The sequence below is a fragment of the Sciurus vulgaris genome (genome assembly GCF_902686455.1).
Source record: "Sciurus vulgaris genome assembly, chromosome: 7".
In the NCBI taxonomy this organism is placed as follows: domain Eukaryota; kingdom Metazoa; phylum Chordata; class Mammalia; order Rodentia; family Sciuridae; genus Sciurus; species Sciurus vulgaris.
In genome coordinates, this window is record NC_136467.1 from 65,010,631 (window position 1) to 65,037,541 (window position 26,911).

At 41.3% G+C, this 26,911-nt stretch overlaps 1 protein-coding gene across 2 annotated transcripts in view; it reads left to right on the forward strand.

The window, feature by feature from the left end:
- Positions 1 to 433: 433 nt before the first annotated feature.
- The window catches only part of FAXC (failed axon connections homolog, metaxin like GST domain containing), a gene marked incomplete at its 5' end in the record, with an annotated part of 74,513 nt that continues 48,035 nt past the window's right edge, over positions 434 to 26,911 (forward strand). Inside the window, 5 exons of one of the 2 annotated variants that reach the window (XM_079148654.1) lie at positions 434 to 557; positions 1,049 to 1,170; positions 6,650 to 6,785; positions 17,029 to 17,225; positions 25,826 to 26,049. In XM_079148654.1, the coding sequence (XP_079004780.1) occupies positions 1,064 to 1,170; positions 6,650 to 6,785; positions 17,029 to 17,225; positions 25,826 to 26,049 (664 nt within the window). Of the gene's footprint in view, positions 558 to 904; positions 1,171 to 6,649; positions 6,786 to 17,028; positions 17,226 to 25,825; positions 26,050 to 26,911 lie in introns of those variants that run through there. The other variant, XM_079148655.1, reaches the window with a different exon arrangement.

Sequence of the window (26,911 nt, forward strand, 5' to 3'; positions counted from 1 at the left end):
ATATCAGCGAGTTTCCCGATAAAGCTTTAAAGTGGAAAGACTTAAGCTGGGTCTGTCAGAGGGACAATTTCTCTACCTAGAGTACATTTTATCATTTGTCAAACCATGAGCACACAGCCGAGACCTAAGTAATTCTTATTTTTAATATAAGCTATGCAAATACACAGCGCTTTCCGGGCGGCCACACAAGCTGGATGCCCGACCTTAATCCGGGCCCTTGTCCCCAGACCCCGCCTGGTGGCGTTTCCTGCCCGCATCTCCGCGCAGCCGGAGGTGAGTCCCGCGCGCTCCCAGCTCTCTGGCCTGCGGGAGGGGCTGGAGCGAAGGCGGGGAACGGGTCGGGGAGGGGGGAGACGGAGATCCAGGCCCGACTACAGCTTGCTGGCGGCAGAGCCGCATTTTCAGCCACCTCCGCAGCCCCTGCCCTCGCCTGGCGAGCGATTCCTGGGCGTGCCTCCTGGAGGCACGGAGCCCGCCCGGCGCGCCCCTGCCCTGCAGCTCCCGCCCGGGCGGAGGCCGCCGGACCGCGGAGATGCGGGGCGGGGGCAGGGCGCGGGGTAGGTGACTATCCCGCCTCTGTTTCCCTGCCCCGGGGAGCAATGACATCACGCGGCCTTCTCCAGGCGCCGACACAAAGAGCGGCGCGGAGAGGCCGCTACTGGGGTAGCCGGCGGCCGCTGCTGCGGCTCAAGGCCCCGGGGCCTCGCCGGCCAGGCCAGCCGCCAGTGGCCTGCAGCCTTCCTCTTCTTCCTCAGCCTCCGCCGCCTGCTCTGTCTCCGTCGCTCGCGCCGCCCGCGCCGCCCGCGCCCTCGGCGCTCTGCTGAGCCCGCGCCGGGCCGCGCCGGCCCCTTTCCATGCGGGCGGCGCGGGCCCTGGGAGGGGCGCCCGGAGCCAGCCGCGCAGCATGCACTGGGGGGTTGGCTTTGCCTCGTCCAGGCCGTGCGTGGTGGATCTGAGCTGGAACCAGAGCGTCTCCTTCTTCGGCTGGTGGGCCGGGTCCGAGGAGCCCTTCTCCTTTTATGGGGACATCATCGCTTTCCCTTTGCAGGATTACGGTGGGATCATGGCAGGGCTGGGCTCCGATCCCTGGTGGAAGAAAACCCTTTACTTGACCGGGGGAGCTTTGCTGGCCGCAGCTGCGTATCTGCTCCACGAACTCCTGGTCATTAGGTGAGCCGGAGAGAGGGCCCCGCGCACCCGCGCCGAGAGGGGCATCTGGCCAGGGCAGGGCCTGCGCTAGGGGGGTGGTCCTGTGCCAGATCCTCGGTCACGCCGCCCACATGCACAGGCGTCCTGCCCTTCCTTTCCCCCAAAGGCCCTCTTGGTCACCTGGCCGTGAGGGGCAGTTTAGTTGGGAGAATTAAACTGGTACTGGGAGGAGGAACATTTGTCACCCAACCGTTCAGTGCTAGAAGCAAAAATGCTCTGGGTCACTAGTTGTTATCCAGCAAAATACTCTTGAGTAATATCCTTAGGAAGATATCTGTAACAATAGAATTAGGCTTTGTAGAAATACTAAGTTGCACTCTTGTGAAATGCCTTATTGGTTTCATAGGTAATAATTTTGGAATACCAACTACTAGCCTCATCTTTTACTTAAAAGGTTAGTTCTATACTATTCCTCCGTGTCAACATCTTCAAGAAGCTGCCATTGCAAAAGCTCTAGAAACCTGCGGGTTCCTGTTAAAGATGCGTTACTAAATGTAGTCGTGTGCAGTTTTGGTGCAGTCTTGACCTGGTTATCTGTTTGTCTGATACTGAATGCTAAGTCCCATCTTCAGGCTTAAATATCACAGTGTGAGCAGTAGAAGATCCAAGGGTAGGACTAGCACATGGGCGTGTTTGACATAACACGGAATCTCCCAGGGCTGTAAACAGTTGCATCCGCTGCAGCAGAATGTTTACAGAATTGACATGGAAATTCCAGAAAATGGAGACCCCTGCTGTTGGTACATCCAGTCCCAAATTGGTGTAGAGTAATAGCACAGGATACTGAGGCAGTCTTTGGCTAATTGATAATGGCAATTTATGCTTAAAATTTTCATGAGTTTCTGCTTTGAGCCTGGAAGATTACCTGAAGCAGAGCAGTTTTCAATAACTGAGATTGTCCCTCCTGGCCAGTATATTCTGAAGATGAAGAAATGTTCCCACACCACCTTTTTTAAGGTGGACATCCAGCACAAGATGTTGTTATAACAAAGACAGTGGCAGGTGACCTTTAATGGGCCTGCAGGGATTCCAGGAGGGCATCATGACATCCTGACTCTATTTTGAATATTTCCTGTGTCTGAAAGGATGAGAAATAATTTAGGTCTGAGAAAATGTGTTTGTTGGCTTTCATATTATCTAATCACAACTGAGAATTGAGAAGTTCAAGTGTGTTACACATTTAATTATCTTATCTAGTGCTTTGGATCTACTTGAACCACAAAAAAATTTAAAGTGAATTTTCTTCCTAGATTATTCCATGTTTGTGCTAGTTTTGGAACTCTATTTCAAGTTAGGTTTCAAACCATATAAAGAACATTTGCGCAGTATTTTAAGTGGTAACTAGTTGTTCCTGAATTATATTCCAGTGTAAAACCTTTGAAGGTCCTGGACCATGTGGCTTCTGAGCAGTTTTCCACTTTGGGGAGGGAGGAGTGAAGGCTTCACAGGGCTGAATGTAAAGATGACTTAAATGACCTTGCAGAAATAGTGGGGAGCTCAGAGGTCACTTTGGAATAAGCCAAACAGGGGAAGGTGTGGTTCCTGCACTCTGTAGAACCCTCTGCCCATAGACAGTTCCTTCCCCATTTAGGGGACCACAAGTCCCAACACTAGATATTTATGTGGATTAGGGAGTTTCAAATCCTTAGTTTTCTCTCTCATTTCCTGACAGGTGTTTGAGATAATTGCTAAGCCCTGCTATAGTGCAAATGATAACAAGGTGCTGCCCATGTTTGAAAACTTGGGAGGGACTCTGCACATAGGTGCTGTGCATTCATGATTGCATTTACTCCTAACAACTGTTATTTTGAGGCTTGATCTCCATTTATAGAAAGGAAATTTTGACTGAGGGAGGTTAAGCAACTTGCCCAAGATGACATAGTAGGAGTTGTAGGATCCAAAAGGGAGAATGTCTGTCCATGAGTGGAGCTTGTGCTCTTTACAGTGCCTCCTAGAAAGTACCCATTCTGGAAAGTCTTTTTGGAGGAATAGAAGGAGAAATGTGGCCAGGAAAAGACAGGCCTGTAGTGGGGACCTGACATTCCTACCAGCTTCTAGAACTCTGTCCTCGAAGACAGGAGGACTGAGGCTTCAGAGGTTACAGAGGTTATAGAGACTCTCATTTAAGGTCTGCTTCAATTGCCTGTATAACTCAGGCAAAACAAAACAAAACAAAATCTGAAATACATGGGATGGAAAATACACCTTGAAATGACTACATTGTTTGAGTTCACTGGCAGTTGCAATTTATTCTCTGCTCTGCTTGGACTTTCTGCTGCACAGACTTTACCTAGACCTATGGTGGTGTCTTGGAGTGGAAAAATAAGATGACAGGTGAGAATTATTTAGGAAGTCTTGTTAATGAGTATAACCAAAGATAATTTAGTAGGGAGATGGGTGCTTGTCTGGGATGACATTTGAGGTTTTATTCATGTTCTTTTCCACCACCATATATTGTTCCAACCCTCTATTTTTCCTGTGTGGAAATTAACCTGGGAACTATTTTAAATTAGGCATTTGGAAATTTGTTGTTTGTGAAGTGAATGATTAAGTAAATGACTTCATTACTAGTAGCTCATTTGTACTTCTGGCACTCTGGCTCTGCCTGTCTTAGAAAACTTATGTAGTAAATCAAAGCAACCCATGAATCAACATCTGATCTCCCCAAATGGACAACCCACTCATCAGCCATGCACAGAGGCATGGTCATCTGGGATATCCTTAGCCACACAGGTAGGAGCTTGTCTCCTGCTAGAGTGACTAGTTGGTGCTCTGTAGGTGTTATCATATACAAACCTCATTACAAGGACACTTCATAAAATATAGCTGTACAGGAAGCAACCCACCTGTCTTCTAAGCTAGAGAGAGGATTCTGATGTGGGGTGGGGGGCAGGTCTCTTGACCCAGATTATCTGGGTTTAAATTAAATTCTGCCTCTGGCCAACCATGTACCTTGTACATGGTAGTAAGCTCTTGATTACTCAGTTTTCTCATCTGCAAAATGGGGATAATAATTGTAGCCTTCCTCATAGAGTTGATTTAATGTGTTTTCATGTGTGAAATGCTTAGAAGAGAGTTGGTCACATAGTGGGCATTCAGTAAAGCTTATTGATCACTAGCTATTATGGACAAATGGTTTGCATAGTCTAAATCAAAATGATTGTGCTGGTAAAATTAGTCAAGGAAGTTTCCATTTTGGTATCTTTGAAGTGCTTAAGAGCTTGAGAGTTGGTGTTATTAAAGACTTGATTCTAAATTGGTGTTCTTTGGGCAAGTTATTTAACTTCTTGGAGATTTTGCTTCCTTGTCTTCTATAAAATATAAATATGGTATGGTGGTCTAAATTTAGACCATAATAATACTCACTCTACAGTGTTATTGTCAGAATTAAATAAGTAAACATGTATGCTGTATGTAAAGTCACTGGCATATAATTAGCAGCCATTCGTATTATGACATGCTCCAAATTAACGATTAGAATTAGATGTTCTGTCCAGTGTAGCAGGGAGTTTTATATTTATCTCCTTTCCTTTCAGTTCTTAAAATTTTGCCTCACTAATTTACATGAAAATACTTTGTGATGTGAATTACTTTACTGGACAAAATCAGTTAATTTTTTTTTGCATGTGAATGTTTATTGCAGCTTTATTCATAGTTGCCCAAACCTACAAACAGCCAGAATGTCCTTCAACAGGTGAATGAATGGACAAAATGTTCTGCATCCATACAATTGAATGCATTCACTATAACAAAGAAAAGCCTAGAAAGCTGCAAACAGTTATTTGAGTATCAAGTCTATAGTTTATGCTGACTAGGAACATAGTTTAAGTCGGTTCTTGATTTTAATATCTGACCTCCCACATATTTCATCTAAATGAAAACCTTTGTTTGTGAATATTGCCAGAAAAACAGCAAATATTTTTGTTCTTCTGTCTTGATTGATATTTTTAAAATGAGTCATTCTGAGCTCTTCAAGTTGAATGGGCCCTTGGGTGGTAAACTTCTTCAAGAGAATTTGTTCAACAAAGTGGAGGCTGAAGTAAGCAAGCATCCATGTAATATGACAAAGATGATGTCTAGATAGGTGTAGGATGTAACTGGGTTTCTGATGTCTGATGTAGGTGTAGAACGTAACTGGGTTTCGTACAGTGGAAACAAAATCTCAGAAAGGGTAACCGGGAAGAGGGAGGTTTATCTGACGAAAATTGATAGGTAGAATGACAGATAGAAGTTACCCTGGGGGGTGTTATATGAGTGGGGCTGTAAAAAGAAAAGATTTTATAGTTAAAGGAGATAAGACCTCTGGGGATATCTTTTTGGATAAGAATAATTTCCACTATTATTTAATCCTTGACATCTCACTAAATATTTACAGATATTCCCTTATTTAGTTCACATAATAATCAATTCAGAATTGGTGTTATCCTCGCTTTCCAGGTAAAGAGAGGAAGAGAGGCCTAGAGTGACATGGCCGAGAGGAAGCAGGGCTTGAACTTGACTCCAGGTGTCCAGATTTGGAATCCCGCATTTGTTTTACAATGTGGTGGCTATTGAAAAACTACCCAGGAAAGACCTCCTCACCCTGAAAAGGAACAAAAAGAAAAGCTGTATATGCATCTAAGGCAGGAAAAAGGAGAAAGCAAGGGCACTAAAATATGAGCTGTGGGGCCAAATTGAGCACCTTGTGAAGATTCGGAGAGTGCGGAGAGAGAAAGAGTGAGAGCAAGGGAGCCAACCCAGAAGCCAGGTTTCATAGCACTTCAGGTGAAAGTCCAGGTGGGGGGCCAGGAAATTCAATCTCAGTTCCTGCAGAGTTTATCATGGCAGAACAAACCTGCAATGTTATTTCTGAGCCTTAACAATGAAGACACTATTTCATATTATGGTCTATGGCCAAGAACATAGGTGCTGACTACCTGATACTGTCCAAGTTCTGACTTGGAGCAAGGTAATCTTCTGTGCCCCAGTTTTCTCATCTGTAGAACATGTATGGTGACAATACCTATTTCATTAAAGTTCTTATGAAAATTACATGAAGTAATACCTTTGAAACCTCCAGAACCATATATGACACATAGTCAGCACAAAGTATCATTTCTGTCTCTCCAACTTGTTCCTGGCAGTAAATATAGCCAGCTGGAGAAGAGGTGGACCCATCCCAGAAAATATGCTTCCTACCCATAAGCTACAGGTAACAGAAGGAGGTTGATTTGTAGTTACTTTCTTGAGCCACTGGGGTCATGGTAATAGCAAAGTTTGCAAAAGCTTCTTGTGCTTTGACTAAACTTCTGTTCTCCAAGTTCTGGGTGAGGTAAGCCCCTGCAGTAAACACTTCTGCATGTTTATGGAGGACTACAACCCTGCAGAGTCCTCTCAGCAACTAAGGGAACTAAACATATAACATGCAGATTGTTCTTTATTTCTGTTTTGGTTTTGACAGGAAACAGCAAGAGATTGACTCCAAAGATGCTATTATTTTGCATCAGTTTGCAAGACCTAACAATGGTGTCCCCAGTTTATCTCCTTTCTGTTTGAAAATGGAAACTTATTTAAGGATGGCTGACTTACCCTATCAGGTACTTGTTTGCAAATATGTTTTATTCTCATGACATCACTATCAGTTAGCAGGGGGAAGTATTTAATATCATGCAGTGGATGCCAGAGGAGGTGGGGTCTGAAAGTAACAGTCCCCAGTCCTTAGATGGAGATACTTGATTGCAGAATCTGTTGATTTTATGTCCATTTTAATGATGGATCAAAAGAATGAACTTTTGTGGGATCCAGGGCCATAATATTTTCCTCTAACATAGAGTATGGTTAATGGTTAATGGTTCAAATAGGCCTCCTGGGTGGCTGTTGATAATGGTGAGTGTGCCATTGCCTGATGGTTTTTCTCCTCTAGGTTTTCATTTATTGAGAGCATTAGATTTTGTCTCTCATGAATTTGGTGTTAGAGGGCCCAACAGGCATCTGGTAGATATTTGTATATATCGCGAGAGCTTTTCCACGGTCTGTTCAAGTGGCTTTCAGGGAAACACTTGCTTATTTCAGCATTTAAGAATGAGTAGAAGAATGCATATAAAGGTATAGATTTCCCTTAGCAATGCTTGAGTTGTTTCTCACAAATTTACATGTTGTGTTTTCATTGCCATTCAGTTCTTTGTATTTAAAAAAATTTCCCTTATGTTTTTCTTTTTCACTCAAGTTCTAGTCTTATGGAATTTTTTTTAAGCTTTGATTTTTGTAATTGTTTTTAATTTTATGGTCAGATAAAATAGTGTCTGTATTCTCGGTTCTTTGGAATCTATTGAGGTTTTTGCCTAGTGTGTGGTTACTTTTTTAAAAAATAGTGAAATAATTAAGTAACTACATAGTAGGTAGCTATAGACTTCTTTATATATGTACTTGTTTGAACATGTTTACCTTTAGGATTTTTTTATAATTTGAATTCTGTATAGTCAGATATTGAGGTGAATTCTCTGACTCTGTTGTGCTTGAGATAGCTTTCTCTTTTTGTGCATTTGTTTCTCAAAGGCAATGCATTATTTATATTGAATCTAAGTCTTTTAATTGGTTAGTTAATCTGTTTATACTTATTGTAATGACTGTTTTGTTTGGACTTGTTTTTACATTTAATATTTTTCTCCTTACTACACTTTCTTTAAAAAAATTTTTTTTTCTCGTTTCTTGCTTTCTGGTGGATAGATAAAAACTATTTTTTCTGGCATTTAAAAGAATTCTATTTTGTTTTTGTGGTAACTGCTCTTAATACCCAAATTTGTGTTTATTTGTTACCAGTTATTTGTTAAATTATTGAAGTCTGTATTTACCCTGCAATAATACACATACATTAGCAGTTTGTATGTACTCTGGGTCTCCTTTTTCCCCAGTCATCTTTCCAATTGTGTTGCTGTTTAACATTTTAATTCTGAAATTTGGGCAGTCTTTTCCATTTTTGTTTATTATTCTTAGGCAATACACTCTACTGTTATTTGACTAGCCTTATTGCCCACATATCTTATCCTACAGAATTTATCTTTTTATTTGAATACTTCTTTGGTGAATATTTTCAGAGTGAGTCTTTATGTAGTGAACCTTCAGTGGCTTTGAGTGTCTGAGAACATCTTTTTTATAGCCTCACGTTTGATAAGTCTATGTTCAAAGTTTTTCTCCTTCCATGTCTTTTTTACTTGATTGTATTTTTTACACCGGTGTTATTGTTTGATTCTCATGGAATTCCTTTTTTAAAATTTTTAAAAATTTTGTTCTAATTTGTTATACATGACAGTAGAATGCATTTTTGCATTTTGATAAATCATACATAAATGGAGTATAATTTCTCATTTTCTGATTGTTCATATTGTAGGATCACATCAGTCATGCAGTCATATATGTACATGAGGTATTAATGTCTGTTTCACTCCTTTATCCTTCCTACCCCCATGCCTCTTCCCCTCCCTTCACTCCCCTCTACCTAACTAAAGTAACTATTCTTCCCTAGCACCCCCACTCCCACCCCTTACTGTGAATTAGTGTCTGCGTATCAGAGAAAACATTTGGCCTTTGGTTTTTTGGGTTTGGCTTATTTCGTTTAGTATGATATTCTTCAGCTCCATCCATTTACCAGTGGATGCCTTTTAATATTTTAATATTCTTAAGTTCCACTGTAATGTACCTTGGTGTGGGTTATTACTTGTCCTCTTCAGTCTTTTATAAACATGTTTAATCTGAGTCCTTCATCTCTTTTTAATTCTAGGGAATTAATGATCTATTTTCTAAAAATATTTTCTTTTCTATTTATTTGTTATCACCCACCCCCATTCCTGTTCACTATTATCTGTATATTAGAATCTGTGATAGGGTTTTCTATTTTTTCATGCTCTATCCTTTAATTCTTCTTGCTTTCTGGGAGCATTCTCTCTGAACTTGTATTGCACTGCTTTATTCTGTTCTTGAGGCCAGTGTGCTATTTATCTTATCTGTTGTGTTCTTGATTTCAGGTTCAAAAAGCTGAAAAACTCTTACTGATCTCTTTATTCCTTTGAGGGATAGCTGTGCTGATTAAAAGCTTTTTGTCTGTCCCAGGAATTCTACTTCATACCATACATATTTAGTGTATATTGGCACTCCTCAGATGTCTAGTTATTTTGGTTTAAGAGTTTTTACCAGGGATACCAGATTCCTTGCCAGGGCACAGATAAAGTTCAGGCTATAGATTATGTGCCTCTGAGGACTTAAATCAAAGGAAGGAGGTGAGCTCCTGGCATCCCCCAAACACTGTGGTCCTTTTGATTTGTTGCCACACATCCAAATGGCTCTCACTGGTCTGGGGTTTACTTTAGGCTATTACAAAGTGGAAGCACTGGGAAGAGGTGGTCTCCTTAGGTTGCAACAGACTAGCTGGTGTGTTGTCCCCATAAGGATATTACTCCTCTAACTCCTGACTTCCTATAGCCTGTATTTACTTAGCCAGTATAGAAAAGGGGATGGGGCCAGCACCCTTTTAAGTCTGTGCTGGAACAAGGTGATCAACACACTTTCATCTTCAAAAGTGCTGTGATGGAAGTCTTCTGGGAACACAGCGGAGAAGCACTGAATCAGGACTTCAGATGAGGGGATAGGAAAGGAATGGTACATCTAGGAACAGAAGGAGCGGGGGTCTTTATATCTACGACCTGGATGCAAGGGGCGAATCTGGAGAGAGAAGCAGGGAGAAGAGTATACAGGACTTACGAAGCTAGCAATAGTGGAGAAAATAGCGTTAAAAACAGACTTGAATCATCTAAATGCATTGGACCCGATTTGGAAGATCATTGTTTAGCTTGGTGTTGGCAGTCAGCATTTGAGGATGTGTCACTGAGGGATGTAAATTGAAGGAAGAGATTGCTGCCCAGCAGTTCCCTGTCCGTTCCATCATCGCTCACCACATCACTTCACTTAGTCGTGGCAGCTTTTGGGTAATTAGGGTCCAAAATGTGGATGTTATGAACTGCCACCAGTGGCTACTTTAAAGATCTTTTGTGTTCTCCCACCCTTAACGAAGTAATCCTTCATGAAATAATCCTGCTGTGAGGACCACTTTGCCCATTCCGTTCTTTCCTTCAGACCCTCAAGTGCTGACTGTTAGAGACCTCTCTCTACCTGCCACCTTTGTTCCTGTTTCAAAGCAGTTCCTTTTAGTAAGTGTAAGCAAGCAGCAGGATCCATGCCCTGCTATGATGTCTGACTTCTATTACAGCGTCTTTAAGAAGACCTCATCCCTTCCAAAATCATTATTGTTTTTTAAATATGTCTTTAAAAAAAGATCATGTAGGGATAAATGGAGGGTGTTCACTGGGTGACAGAGCCTAAAGATGGTTGTGTGGTGTAGAAAGGAATGCTGTGAGACTTCCCGGGGTTCCCTGAGCACTCTGGGCTGTCAGCATGTGTTTGTGGGTGCAGCTGCACCTCAGTCATGCCCTGGAAGTGTCCCAGAGCCCATTGCCGGGACTGATCAGTACAAAGGTGTTTTGTCCAGGACCCCGGGAACTCTGCCTGCTGCTCCTTCCTTTCCCTGTTCACATTTAAAAAAGATGAAAATGTCCTGTTCCTAAGATCAAGACTTTATATTTGAAGCTTTTTAATTTTTTTTAACCTAGATGGGAAAGGAAGTTATATTTGATGACCATCAGTAGAAAATTACAAGATTGTAGTTTTTTTTTTAGTCCCTATATATTGGACATATTATTTTTTTAAAAAAATCAAGATATAAATAATGATACTTCAATTTAAAAATATTTAATTTTGTAACAATCATAGATTCACAGGAAGTTACCAAGAAATGTGCAAGGAGATATGATTAATTAAAAAAAAAATCCCAAGACTGAGTAGAGCAGTGGTAGAGTACTTGCCTAACATGCATAAGACCCTGGGTTTGATCTCAGCACTGCAAAGACCAAAAGCAAGCCAAAACAAAATGAAAAACAAACAAAACCTTCTGAAAGTAGCTTTACTGTTTTTCTGATTACATATAGATAGCATGCGATCCTTGTCTAAATTTCTAAATTTCAAACAGTATAAAAAAAATTTAAACAGTAAGTGAAAAGCACCTGACATTCTATTAGCTAGAGATAACCATAACATATTTTTTGACTACCTTCTGTACATTTGTCTAGACATATGTAAAAACACCTACCTTGTTTGATGTAACTGGTTGTATTAAAAGCTTCTATTTCACAAGATAATTCTTCTTAAATAAGAGAAAGCAGAAAGAAAATTCTCCTTTGGAACTCCCTGCCTTGGCCCTTAGCCCTAACTCTTGATTTCTTATTTATTTCCTGATCTTATCTCTCCCCTCCATTTTTGTGGTTTGATTTTTTTTCTCAAACTACAGACAAGTTAAAAGAATATTACAGGGAGCATTCCAGGTCCTTCACCTGGACTCACTGATGGCTAGCAGCATGTTGCTTTTTTTGTTTTAGTTCTCTTTATGTTTTCGTCTGTTAACCTTTTTTTAAAAAAAATATTTTTAGTTATAGATAAACATAATACCCTTATTTTATCCATTTATTTTTTTATATGATGCTAGGATTGAACCCAGTGCCTCACGTGTGCTAGGCAAATGCTCTACCACTGGGCCACAACCACAGCCCCTAACCTTTTTAAAAGATAATTAATTTGCAAGTACATTGCAGACATTATGACCTTTCACCATACAGACTTTAGCATGCGGCTTCTCCAAAGAAGCACATTCTTTTCTACAAAACTACAATGTGTAGTGAATGCATGGATTTTTTTTCCAATGTGTTATAATCCTTGAAAGGTGCTCAAATTATTTCAAAGTTAACCAATGAAATATGTTTCCTTATCATTCTAGGTGCAGTGAATGAAATGGATAGCAATTTAGCTGAAAAGTTGGGGGCTGTTATAGTAAACCAGGGAACCATGATTCTGAGATCTCTCCTTGAGTCTCAAGTTTTTCATCTCTAAATGGTGTTGATACAATGTTAATATAATAGATGAAGGTGTTCTGTCAAACACCTCATGTGCATTCTCTCATCCAAAACTTGCACTGTTATCCTCATTCTGTAGATGAAGAAATTGAGGCCCAAGGTGGATAAAGGGAGACCCAGGGAAGTCCAAGGTCATACAATGAATAAATAATGGAACCAAATTTCAAAATCCAAAGCCTATGACTTTTCTGCTGAGCTAATAATGTGTACATATAGCTGCATTATTCTCACCTGGAACAGACTTGTAGAAGGCAACATCAATTTAAAAAAATTGTCAGAGGGGCTTGGTGGCACTTGCCTGTAACCCCAGTGGCTCAGGGGGCTGAAGCAGAAGGATCAAGAGTTCAAAGCCAGCCTCAGCAATTAGTGAGGCCCTAAGCCACTCAGTGAGACCCTGTCTCTAAATAAAATACAAAAAAAAGGGCTGGGAATGTGGCTCAGTGGTTAAGCGCCCTTGGGTTCAATCCCCAGTACCAAAAAAAAAAAAAAAAAAAAAAAACCAAAAAAAAACTGCTTTCAGAAACTATCCTCAGTGGACTAGTCAGGCTCCAATTTCTTAACTAACCAGGAATTCCTTAATATATTTCAGGAAGTTATGGAAAAATAAGTATTATTTAAAAAAAAATTTTTTTTATAAGTAGTATAACCACACTCCAAAAAACTGAAATGCATGGGAAAGAAATGATCACCTTTATTTCACTCATAGTCTTGCCAGTTACTTTGGACATTTTTGTGAGTTCCTCCTTTTTAATTCATCTAAATTTTACTTAGATATAATACTGTCTCTTTAGCTTGTAAGCAAAATAACATTTCTGATTATGCAAATATACTAGAGCCTTCATTTCCATAAAAGTTGATCACTTATTTTTATTCCTGTGTACCAGGTTTAGAAAGTGGTCAAGATGAAAAATGTACCAAGGACCCAGGGGAGGATGAGGTGTAGAGGTAGATGTGGGAACTACTGTTCTGTAGGGAAGTGGAGTATATACCACAGAGTGGAAGCCTGAAGGAAGGGCAGATAATGGGTATACCCTGGGAAAACAGTTTACTATCAAGGTGACATTAAACTGATTTTTTTTTAGGATGGATAGGACTTTGCAGAGGATGGGGAATGGGATTCTTGTGAAAGATGTAGATGTGCAAAGTGATCTGGCTGGGTATAAGCAGTTGGATCAGGAGACCAGGGGTATTGATATCCAGTGAGGCTAGGCCTAGATGGTGTCTGTCTAGCTCACACATCAAAAGTGTGAGGGAGGTTAGATTAGATCTACTAAAGCTATTAGATAATTTTGAGCAACAGAGTTCTTATGTCTCATTTACATCGCAAAGAATATCTTCAGATGACATTGTGGAAGGCAACATCTGAGAATGACGAGTCTAGAAAATGTGTTAGGAAGGTGCTATCAGGAGAAATATGTAACAGAGACTATGTTGTATGGTAAATTTACATCTTTAGTATACAAATTACAAGAATGTCAGATGTGCTAGTAACTTTTAGAAGTATTTGACATTATGTCTAGGCCTGCCTTGTGGGGTTGTGTAGGTTGCTTACTGCATAACAGTGTCTACCTGCCAAGATGTGAACTTTGGCATGGATTGCATCTATTCAGATGAGGTTTTATTTTCTGAACTGTATCAAGGCTGCATGGCTAACAGTAACCTCAAGAGTTACTACCCATTTTCAGACAAGGCCTACTTTTCATTCTTTATAATGAGCAGTGAGATAAAGTATGAAGTATCAAGACATTAAGAAGCAGAGACCAAAGTTCCTTTTAGTCCCTATCAAAAACAGTGGTAAACAGCAGTTAGCTGACATCCACTGTGCTTTTCAGCCTTCTAGGAAGATGGTATCACCCACCGGTGGAGAAGCCCCTGACCCTCACATGTAGCCCAGGCCCAGTCCTGTGGGCACAGGTGGATGACTGCCCTGAAGGGCCTTGATATCCAGGCACAACCCCATTATTTCACTTAAGGCCTTCTGTGGCCTGGTGTTCTATAGTACATACTACACACAATGTGCAGGAAGCTTATTTCCTGGATGCAGAGAGACTTGTTCTAGAAGTTCTGCAGTTTTTCTGTTTTTTTTTGTGTTTGTTTTTGTTTTTGTTCTTTTGTTATTGTTTTGTTTTTTAATCCCTTGTGGTAAGATGTATTACTTGGCTTTTGGGAAAGGCACACAAGAATCTGGGTGTGATTTAGGTAAGAACAAATTTGAGCAGTAATCACCTCTGCTAATCCCAAGGATGTCACATGAGAAACAGTAACTTTTTTCATCTCTCTTCATATTTTGGAGTTTTAAGCCTAAAAGGGGAATTTGGCCAGCAGTCTTCTAGAATGGGTCCTCATAGATTTTTTTCTGTTATGACACATCTTTGCAGAGATGGATTTTTTTTGTCTAGGGCTTGATCCAGTGTTTCCTTAATTTTAATTTTGTTTCTCTTCTCTAAGAGAAAGGGTAGAGATGTGCCCTCAAAGCAGGGGTTGGTAAATTAGGGTCTGTGGCCTAGTGGGCCTGTGAATGAAGAAGAATTTCTATGTTTTTAAAAAGCTGGGGACAGACTGGGGATATAACTCAGTTGGTAAAATGCTTCCCTTGCATGCATAAGGCCCTGGGTTCTAATTCCCAGCACCACAGGGGGGAAAAAAAAGTTGGGAAAAGGTCAAAAGAAGAACATTTTTGTATTATATTGGAACCAGAAATGCTCATCCACTTATGTATTGTCTGTGGCTGTATTCCTGCTTCAAGTGCAAAGTTGAGTTGTTGCTGTAGAGACCATTCAGTTTGCCTGAAATATTTACTACCTGGCCCATTATGGAAAATGTTTGTTGTTGGGTGTCGGGGGGGGGTGCATATCTGGAACAGATACTTGGGAGGCTGAGATAGAAGGATTGCAAGTTTGAGGCCAACCTGTGTAACTTACTGAGACCCTGTCTCAAAATAAGATTAAAAGGTCTGGGGGGTGTAGCTGAGTAGTAAATTGCTTGCCTAGCATGTGTGAGGCCCTATATTTAATCCCTAGTACTGAAAACAATTATATGATGATATCTTCTTTAAAAAAAATCTAAAACTTTATTGAGATATAATTGACAGGCAACAAACGGCACATATTTTCAGTGTCTGATTTGATAAGTTTTGACATAGATACTCATGAAGCTGTCACCACAATGAAGATGTGCATGTATCCACTGTCCTCCAAAATTTTCTTGCGCCTCTCTAAAATCCCTTCCTCTTTCTCCTTCCCATCCCTCACTATCTCCGGTAACCACTGATTGGCTTTCCATCACTATAGACAGTTTATATTTTCTAAAAATAGAATCTGACAATATGCTCTGTACTTTTATACAACTAATTTTATTTAGAAAACTTATTTTGAGATTCATCTATGTTGTATCAATATTCCTTTATTTTTTGTTTAACTGAGTAGTATCCATTGTAAGGATATGTTAGATTTATTCATTCATTTACGTCTCAATAGGAATTTTTTTTCCCTGTTTCTGATAATTGCAAATAAATCTTCTGTGAACTTTTGTGTATGTCTTTGCGTGGACGGACATTTTCTTGTCTCTTAGGTAAATGCTTACAAGTGAAATGGTTTGACTATAAGGAAGATTTATATTAGTTTTTTAAGAAACCATTAGATGGTTTCAAAGTAACCATTGTACCATTTGACATTCTCACCAGCAGAGTGGTGTGGAGAGTACTAGTGCCTCCCTAAGAGCCAATATTGACCATTATTCAACAGTGTCTGCACTATCTATTTGTATAAAGTATGAGGAAGAGTTTGTAATAATCAGGCTACTTTAGACTGTGTAGACTTCAATGGATTCAGTTTAAACAGTCAAATTTGGGGCCTAATGATCTGATTTATTAAGAAAAGTGGGGGGCTGGGGAGATAGCTCAGTTGGTAGAGTGTTTGCTTTGTAAGCACAAGGCCCTGGGTTCGATCCTCAGCACCCAAAAAAAAAAAAAAAAAAAAAAAAAAGTGATTGAAGACATGGAATCCACACAGAATCCTCTACATCAGTGTTAAGATCTTTACTTTTTATGCAGCAAAGAATGCATATCACTTTGTAATTTTAAACATCCATGAAGTATGTGACCCTCACCTCCACCCATTCTGGGATTAAATCCTCTGAAACAGTAAGCTTTTAGCATGCATACAAATTGAGGGGGGCCTGTCAGACACACAGATTTTTGGGTGCCCTCCCTAGCGTTCTGAACCAGAGGTTTGGGTGGGGCCCAGGAACCTGCATTCTAGAGATGCTGTACTGCTGTGTTGGGACCTGTTGCAGCACTTTTTCCTACCTACGGATTACAGTCGTAGGCACCACTTGTTTCTAGTGTAGTGGTGTTAAACATTATTCAAGTGTAAGATACTGGATTTCAAATGAGGCTTTTGGTTAGTAGCCTTGTTAGCATGAGCCTCTTCATTGTTTATTTTTACTTTTTGCATTTTTGGGATAGTTTATACATTAGAGCTAGGCTGACCATTACCAGGATCATTTCAACCATCTCAAACTCCTTTCCCTGTACCCTGCCCCAGGATCTTTTTTTGTTTTGCTTTTTTTTTGGTCAGTAAGCCAGAGTTCACAGCCCATGATAAGATTTATTGGAGAAATATGGGAGTAAATTGCTATCTTCATTTGAGCTAAGAAGGTTCCCCCCATGGTAACCATTTATTGTCTTACGGAGTTTATATGCAGAGTTCACTCACTCGAGTAGTGCAGTCACTGTCGCACATAAGGTTGGACTGTTGTTTCTGCTACTCATCAGTGAAATTTAAATAACAACATTGTTTTTCTCTCTTTTAAAATACGCTTTATTTAGAACTATTTTGGTGGAAAACTCTCTGCTCAAGGGAAAATGCCTTGGATTGAATATAACCATGAAAAAGTTTCTGGCACAGAATTCATTATTGACTTCCTGGAAGAGAAACTTGGAGTGAATTTGAACAAAAACCTCGGCCCTCACGAAAGAGCTGTGTCACGTGCGGTGACCAAGATGGTGGAGGAGCACTTCTACTGGTGAGTGCCCTGTGGGTGACAGTGAGTGCCCTGTGGGCACGACCCTGTCCTTCCCATAGGTAATATACCCTGAGTAAGCATGACTGTAAAACTTTATTATGGACTCTGAAACCCAAATTTCATTTAATACAACCTATTCTTCTTTTGATTTTTTCCCCCCAACTATTTAAACATGTAAAAACTCTGAAGCCCACATGCTACAATTTGCTGGCCCTTGATCAGTAGGTGAGGGGATACATCTGTTGGTTGGGCTCAGGGCTCTTCATCAATACAAACTGCTGGATTAAAATCCCATCACATCATATACGTGGAGGAGGCAGGGAAGAGCACATAGAGGCAGAATTCCTAGGTGAAATAGATTGCACAGCCTTTGCGAGCGTGCTGTCAGTTTTTCTTAGTGAGAGTTCTCTGTGTTCCAGAAGTGAAGCATGCAGTGACTTTGCCCTGGTGGCCTGGCTCCTACTTAGCATTCCTTCAAGTTTGAAGCCATCACAGAGTTGTGCTGCCGAGCTGCCCCTGTTCTGCTCCTTGTTGCCTTGAGCTGGCAGGTCTGCTCTTCTTCCTTCGAAAGCTCATTTGTCAGGTGGGGCTTCCCCTGCTCCTTTCATCCATTTTCTGGCATTTCTGCATTTTTCTTTACTACCCTGTAGATGAGAATGGATTTCTCTCTAATTTCTATAAACTTTATCTTCTCCCATAGATTTAATTAAGAATTGTTAAGCCCATTTTTTTTGACATTAATTGTTACTCCTGGGCCAGATGCTGGTTCAGTAGCTTTTACCAACTGCCTCTCTCCTCCTGAGAAATACACTCTATGAGGGGCAGATTGTAGAGGATTCTTCTTCCTCAGCTCCAGGTTTCATTCGTTCTGCTCTCTTTCTAAATGGAAAACTTGCTGTTCTGGTCTTTCAGATTTGAACTGACCCTTTATTTTTCTTCTCCTTTTCTTACTTTTGGTTCTTGCTTAGTTTGTTCTGGAGCTGACCTGAGCTCTTCATCCTCTCCCTGCTCACTACAGAGGTAAAGGAAAGGTGAGCAAGAGGGAACAGGGGGGTAGTGAGGCAGGAGCACAAATCAGTGTGGAAGAGATCAGACTTAGTGTTCTGGAATATACCTGGCTCTGTTATTTATGATGCAGATGGAGAACTTCTGGGGTTCCCCTCTCAGAGTGTGGACCAAAATGCATGCCTTCGTATGATTTGCTTGGCTTCCAGAAAGATTTGTGGGACAGAACACATCATATTTCCTTGCCATGCTCCTGACCCAGCTCTGCAGTGAAATGAAGAACCTACACAGGGCCACCCTGACCCTTATATCTTCTTCTGTCTGACAGGCCTCTCCCATGTCTTATTTGATAGACGGGCTCATTATGTGGGGTGTTATTACCTTGTCAGCTGCCAGAAGAACTGAGGCCCTACATTTTAAATGATACTTTAGCTACAAAGTATCTGTGGTGGCTAGAAAATATGTATTCTGATTAGCAAATTTTTGATTCAGCAGAATTCCCCACTCCCACACGACATTGTCTTTTGCTCTGTGTGTGCATCTGTATGTGTGTGTGTGTGTGTGTGTGTGTGTGTGTGTGTGTGTGTGCGCGCGTGTGTGTGATTTTATATAACTTCACTTCCTGGTAGAAATTCATGGATGGTTTCCCTCACCATTGCTTCTTTTCACCAGCCCTCAGCTACTACCAGATGTGGAGGGCAGGCTGTGGATGTGGGTCAAGTGTGGGAAGTTGGCAGGTGGTACCCTGGTAGAGAAGGATCTTAATTTTAAGGAACATAAACTTCCAAGTGCTTTTGCTTGGAGATTTGCTTGGGCTATATGTAGACACTTCTAAGGATGATTTTATTTCTCTAATTCACTTTTTAATTAGAAAAATATTTGGGGGGAGTTTAGCTCTTGTTTCTTGTGCCTATTCAATTGTTAATTGGAAGAAGACATAGTGAAGGTTGGAGGGAGGGTTTCGATGAAAATGCAGGTAACTAGTGACCTTTCAAAATCATATTTCTAATTCTTTCTATTCCCTTTAGTCTCTAGTAGCAGCAGGAAAAGCACTGCTTTCTGTTTCTGAAAGTTCCTGAGCCTTTAGCCAACATCTTGCTTTGGGGAAACCCCGAAGAGACTCCTGAGAGCTCTAAATCTCCCCGTTTCCACAAAAATGCTGCAGGCAGAGAGCCTCTGACATTTTTCCCTTAGGCTTCTCTCCTCCTCCTCTTCTTTTGGTTCTAGCAACCACACCTAAAATGTGCACCCCTGGAAGCCTGGGCCCGGTGTAGGAAACTGACCTCATTATGTGGGAACATATTACAAGTATGGGTTTTCTGTGGGATCTTGTTAAATTCTGACAATCATTGAGCTCCTGGTTTGTAATGTACTCAGAGGTGGGAGAGGAACTGCAGTAAGCCCACTGTGTTTAACTCAGTTATTGAATGATCTGGGGGTTTCAGATATGTTTTATTTGAAAACATATCTGAAACTTTAAAAATTCTCCACATCAAGTATAATTTTCTGGACAGCAAAGACGATGGAAAGCTCTCATTATGTAGCATCACGTCATCCTGAAGCTCTGTTTTAGTCTGTTCAAATAAGCACACTCAGCTGTAAAGTGGTTTGCTTGCTTTTGAAATCTATACAATTACATCCCACTTGCATTATAAAAGCTATTATTGAAGATGAAGAAGACAGTTTTTTTTTTTTTCTTATCCCCTTTGTCCTACTGGATGCCTAAGTTAGATCTAATGCAGGGAAGTTGTTATAAAGGGGTGTGGGAGAGACAGGGCATCAAATTACTGGATTCTGGAACTGGTTTTGGGCAGCACTGTATCTTCTTCAGTGTGACATACTGCCCCCTGGTGGACGTCAGTGAGTGCCTTCCTATTCTCCCAACCCATAGAGAAGTGTGCAGGGAGGGTTGCACTATCAGACTCTGTAGTCATAATATCTGCAGATATAGGCATTGAAAGAGTGAATTAATATTCACTTCTATTTTGACCATAAATTAAAGCTTGAAGTACTTTTTTTTTTCTTTTTTGGCAGTTCTGGGAATCAAACCCAGGGACTCATGCATGGTAGGCAAGCACTTTATCACTGGGTCACTCCTGTGTGACTTTTTTTCTTTTCTTTTTTCCCAATACTGGGTCTTGCACATGCTAAGCAAGTGCTGCTACCACTGAAGTACATCTACATTCTCAGCCCTATTATAGATTTTTAAATTTTATTATTATTAATTTTTTACCATGCTGGGAATCAGGGCCTCACACATACTAGTCAAGGGCTTTACCACTGAGCTATATTCCAGCCCTGTGTGACTTTTTTAAAAAATATTTTTTAGTTGTCAGTGGATCTTTTATCTATTCCTGAGGATTGAACCCAGGGTCTCACACAGGCCAGACAAGCACTCTACCACTGAGCCACAACTCCAGCATCCCCCTTGTGACTTTTGATGTAGTTTCAGTGACTGAGGGAGATGGGTGCTTTTTTAAAATGACTTACCCAAGAAGATATGTTCTAATAGGAAGGACAGGCTCCCTGACTGCACCTTGATTAATATGTTCACCTTGTCTTTCTTTGCCATTCAGTTTTAGCTATAATGAGGGCTCCTGTTTGGAAGGTCCAATCTAATGCTCGAGAAACTTGGTGAAATTACAGAAACATATCAAAAGCTCTTCTACCATCTGGCAAATATTGAGAGTACAAGAAAAAGATAGCAAGGATGTAGCCCACAGAGAGAGAGGCTTTCTCATGACTCAGAAGGCCATGTTCTGAGACTCAGTTGTTTGTACGGTTTGCAACTTTCCACATGTCAGTGTTCATTTCTACCTTGGGCTGGCGCCCCTTAGGTTATAGTGATAGATACCTTCATTAAAATATCAGGGATCAGCCTTTCTTTGCCTGTTTTTAAAAAGTCTCTTAAAAAATATATGAGCAGATTTTATTCTTCTGTTCTAAGATAATCTTTAAAAACTCTTTGGCCCCATTTTTGCATGAGAGCTCAGAAACATTAGTTGCAATAAGGAGAGTGAGTACCTCAACTTCCTGAAATAGACTTTCCAATGATAAATTACTTTAATTGCTTAGCCTAATCTACTTTCCAAATCCGCCCTTCTTGCCCTCTTCAGTTAATAATTCATGATTCCCTGTGCAGTGGGCTCCTTCTCAGTGGAGAGGGAGGAGCCACGAATCCCAGAAGAGAAGAGTGGCAGCCCTTTCGTCACCCTTTGTAGGCATTTCTCCTTTTTCCATTTTTCTGCTTAAGTGTGTGTCATCCCTTAGAAACACTACTTAGCAGTAGTTGGCTCAGAGTGAAAGCCTTTTTTCCATTCAATCAATAATTCGTTTTTCAGCCAACTAAATGAATGACTACCAGTAGCCAGGCACCATGTCCCTATCCTCAAGTGGCTCACAGGCTGAAGGGAGACCGACATCATGCCTCTGCAATGGCCATTGTAGGGGGCACTATGAAGAATGGAGGGAAGGCAGTGAGAACCTGCTAGAGATGAGAGGGAAGACTTCCCAAAGGAGGTGGTGTCATGATGAGGTCTAGGGACATCTGGAGTGACTAGAAGGGGAAGATTAGGATGTCCAGAGAGATGGGGGAGTCAGCATGTGCAAAAGTGTAGAGGTAACAGGAGGTTTTTTGGGGAGTGTCTTGGTCCACTTGCAATGCCATGACAGAATAGCACGCACTGGGTGACTTATAAAGAACAGCATTTATTTCTCTTAATTGTAGAGGACTGGAAAGTCCAAAGTCAGGTGCTGGCAGATTAGTATCTAATAAGGACCTGCTTCCTAGTTCACAGACAACCATCTTTTCCTGTAACCTTAGATGCAGAAAGAGTGAGGGAGCTCTTGGGGTTTTTTTTCATAATGGCATCAGTCCCATTCATGAGGACTCTGCCCCTACTACCTACTCACCTCCCAAAGCCCACCTCCTAATACATCTTACTGGGGATTAGGTTTCAACATAAGAATTTGGGGAGGGAGTGACATAAACATTCAGTCTCTAACAGGGAGCTGAATGTTATTCTGAATGGCTGGTTCATAGGTTACACGGGAGACAGTGCAGAGATGGGGCCTAAGAAAGGCCAGACCAAGGAGGAATTGGACCATGAGAGCAGTGAAGAATGCCTTCTGGGATTCATGAAAAATAGGTCCTGGGACTCTGGTCTGGGTGAAGAGAAGCAGGTTTGAAGGGTGCAAAGATGATGAGTTCAGTTTTGGCCATATTGGTTTGCATTTCCTGAGAGTCACCCATGTGAGATCCGTGATCTCAGGACAGAGGTATGGACTGAATATGGATTTGGGAATCAGTGTGAAATCTTGGGTGTGAATTAGATGACCTCATCTCTGTGGAGTAAGTAGATAGGAGGATGGAAGAAAAGAGGAAATAGATAAAAATCTTGAGAACTTGTGAGAGGTGGGAGGAAAAACAGGAGAGATGTAGGCTAAGAGAATTCCAAGAGAGAGGCCAACAGTATCAGATGCTGTAGGGAGTTCTCAAAATATAGAAAGGTTTATTTGGATGTTGCAACAAGAGATGATTAGTGACTTGGATGAGACTGATTTTGGTGGAGGGAGTGGAAGCTCCACCTAGTTTTCAGGAGTTTTGGTTGTGTGAGGAGGTATGTGGTTGGTTGTAATGATATGGACGCAAGTTCCGAGTGGTGTCTTCTACCTGGGCTAGCTGATTTGGGAATCTGTGATTCACTTGTGTGTATGTGTGTGTGTGCGCGCGCATGTGTGCAGTTGATAGACACTTCATTGGGCTTGACCCCTAAAGAACTGCTTGGCCCTCATTTGCCTTGACACTGGTCTATAACACTGGACACAGGAGGTGAATGAAAGGGAAGAAGGAGGACAAAGGAAGACAGATAGTTTCGCAGACAGCTGCGAAATTATGAATGAACCCAGTTCTCCTTCTTCTGTGTTCTACATTCAAGCTGCTGCTGCAAAGAGAGAACTTTACATCTACGCAGTGATGGTGCCTCCTCCCCACTGACCCCAAACATGCCCCTCCCATCTCTTCCTGCTGCTACCTATTGCTATGTCCTGTCTTCTACACATGCCCTCATACATATTTCCTGCTCAACAAACTAAAGTCATGAAGCAGAAACTTTGAACCATTCAGTAGCCCCCCCATCTCTTACAACATCTCTTTCCCTCCATCTTGGAGAGATTCCCTACTTCTCTCCAAGTTGCACCTCCAGCCTGGTCTTCTCATCTAACTTGCCCTTGAACCATGGTTTTCTCAATAACACCCTTCACTCTAGAAACTTTCTTGGGTGACCTCACCTCCTCTTACAGCTTTAAAATTGTTATCAACATGCCTCTGACCACCAATTCTCCATCTAGAATCTCAACCTGTCTCTTGAGTTCTCAACCTGCTAAACGTCTTCCATTGGGGTTCCATGGGACTTTCAAATGCAGCTGGTTAGCTCATCTTTCATTGCCCAAATCAGTTCCCCCTTATGTAATCTAGTATCCATTAGTGGTATTATCCACTCAAACCAGTCTAGGGTAAATGCCCAGTTTGTCCTTATACACAATTTGTGATCAGTAGACTCTCTTCTGTCTCAGCATTTCTCCCACATTCCGTCTAGCATCCCCTTTGCCGTTGCCTCAGTCAGTGCATCATTTCTTGCCTGGTCTTGCTGTGGTCTTCTAACCAGCCTTCCTACAGCATTGCCACACATCTGGTTATGCTTCTTGTCTGTTAAAAACTTTCCAGGGGTTAACCTTGGCTTTTGGGATGAAGGTCAGCTCCCCTTGCCTTAGGTCTGTCATGATCTGATCCTTCCCAGTCTCCTCTCTCATAAGCTGCCTCCTCTGCCTCCTGGGCCTCACCCACACTCTGGAATTCCGGAAGGTCATCAAGCAGCCAGTGTTCTTAATTACTGCAGGTGTACAAAGAAGAGCAAATATAAAAGCATTTTGTTTTCATATTTATGTAGAATTTTTCAGAACAAATGTGACATATATTATACGGAAAGATCCAATGAATGCTTTTCCTAGAAGAGACCATTGCGATGTACTTTTTTCCTATTTTCGGCAAAATCCATTTCATGACTCCTAAATACTTTGAGAGACTTACTAAAAAGAGGTACATGAAACTTTCTAATAAGATCTGTGCATATTCTTTTAACAAGGGAATAAAGAAAAATGTTTAAACTTGATTATAGGATTTTTCAGTAAAAATGAGGAATTTTTCAGAATTTTAGAGAAATCTACTAATTTTCATATTTGAAGAGGAGACAACCCTAAAGGAACAGAACTGTATAAGATTATTAAACTTCAGGGCTTTTTGTTTTGCCTTTTACCCTCTTCAGGTGGAAAATAGCATTTAACTGTTGCAACAATTGACTCATCCCCTGTGTTCCCTCTCAAAATATTGTTCACATTTATGATTAAAAAATTTTTTTTTAGTTGTAGGTGGACACAGTACCTTTATTTTGTTTATTTCTTTCATGTGGTGCTGAGGATTGAACCCAGGGCCTCACACATGGTAGGCAGGCACTCTACCTCTGAGCCACAACCCAAGCCCCCATTTCTGATTTTTTGACGTGCCCATTACTGCTGCATCAATTTGTACTAGTAGAGATGACTGTCAGTACATTTTTTATCAGTATGAGGAAAAACTAGAATCTCATGCCCACAGCTACCTTCTCCTCAGCCTTCACTGGGAAACCCTTGTAATTTCTAACTACCAACATTGTTAGCTTTAAAAGCATTCTTGCAGTTGCAGAGGTTTGTAGAACAAAATCAGCAAAGGCCTGGGTATTGCAGTCGAGGAGATGCATGAACAGTGAATAACCATTTAGCTGTCCATACATGTTATATAGGCGCATTTTATGCTGAGTTTGCCAAGAGCACCACCTGGGAAAAGTGATTCAACCAAGTTCCTTTGGTATTTGTATTCACTTTATAATCCTTGAGAATAAGTTGAGGTAGTGTTCGTTTTTAGAAAAGCCAATCATTTCCACAATATTTATAATTTATAATAAACAGGGACAAGTGTGTACCTACTTACTAATCCTCTTTCAAAAAGACAAAAAAACTTTCTTTTTTAAAAAAAAAAAAATTTATCTCATGAAATATAAAGTACATACAACAGAGTGTATGAAAGTGCAGCGTTTTTAGCACAAGGCTTGTGCCTGTGGAGCTGTCCTTGTGTTCAAGAAAGGAAGGAAGGATGCCAGCCCCCACTGCCTGCAGCCATGTGCCCAGGGAGACTCACCGTCCCAACTAAAACACTTTCAAGTGGGGTTCTCCTTGTTTTCTGTGGGGTTGTGTAAGAGAAAGAGGAAGCATGGCTCTGAGAGGTGGGGAGGGTTTGAGGGTGGGTTCCCGGAGAGGTTTGGTGGGATTGGAATATCATCTGGATTTTTCACCTTTTCTCTCACAGGCCCCTAAATCTAGACATTGATTAGAGCCAGTTGTAATATCTGCCATGCAGATATTACAAAGCATTTGTCTTTGTAAAAGCTGCAATTATTTGGTTCCTCCAGAGTGTGCCGAGTTCTGAACGACGCATTCAGAAGCAACTCTGGAGCTTACATGTGTCTGATGCACGGTAGTAACCTGTTTCCACACAATTCCAGGACATTAGCTTATTGCCAGTGGGTGGACAATCTCAATGAGACCCGGAAGATGCTCTCTCTTAGTGGTGGCGGTCCCTTCAGTAACCTGCTGAGGTGGGTCGTGTGCCACATAACAAAAGGAATTGTGAAGCGCGAGATGCACGGCCATGGCATTGGCCGCTTCTCGGAGGAGGAGATTTACATGCTGATGGAGAAGGACATGCGCTCCTTAGCAGGGCTCTTGGGTAATGTACCACGCCTTCTATTCTGTATTTTGTGTCATTTTTTTTGCATGAATAGTGAAGTACTGCTGATGTACTAACTTAAAGTACATCTTGCTTGGTTTCTTCTCTTCCACAAAAGTGGGTTGCAGTGCCACCATTTAACCAAGCCCCCCCCCCTCCCAGTTTTCAGGAGCATGTGCCTTTCCACTAACTCTCTAGTAGTTAGACTATGATTTGTGTAGCAAGTCCCTTGTGAAGGGAGTATGGGACATGCTTTGGTATCACTACCTGGCTGTAAATGAAGCTGACGTTTCTGAATGTGCTGTGAGAGAAGGGTGATTTTGAGCACGAAAGCTCTTCTGTTTGTAAACAGTTCAAGGTTAAAAGGCAGCTTGTGAACGTATCTGCTCAGAAGGCTCCACTGTGTACTCATCAACGAAAGTTTGAGAGACACGCTGTCAGTGCTTGTTCTGACCTATTCCACGAGCACGTGCAGCATTTGTCTTTTTCTCATCCCTTCCCTTTCTGTTTGATTCCTTGATTCTCTTCAGAGCATGTTTAGCTCTGATTTTGTATTTATTATACACAATGGGCTTACCTGCCTTTGGGAAGTTTTTCAAGGAGAGGCTGCTGAGGATGGGTGTGCTCTTGCTCACCTGACTGGCTGCAGGTGGCCCAGGCTGCTGCACTTCTGCACTTGGTAGAACTTGATTCTTACCTATGATAATTCATAAATAGACCATTTGAATTCAGGACCCTGCAGGTGTGGAATAATGTGAATGTCTTCTAGAGGGAGACAACTAAGGTACAGGGAGTCAAGTCCCCCATGTGATTAGTCTTTGGGGGCTACTGATTTCATCTATATAAGGTGGTTTTCTTCCAC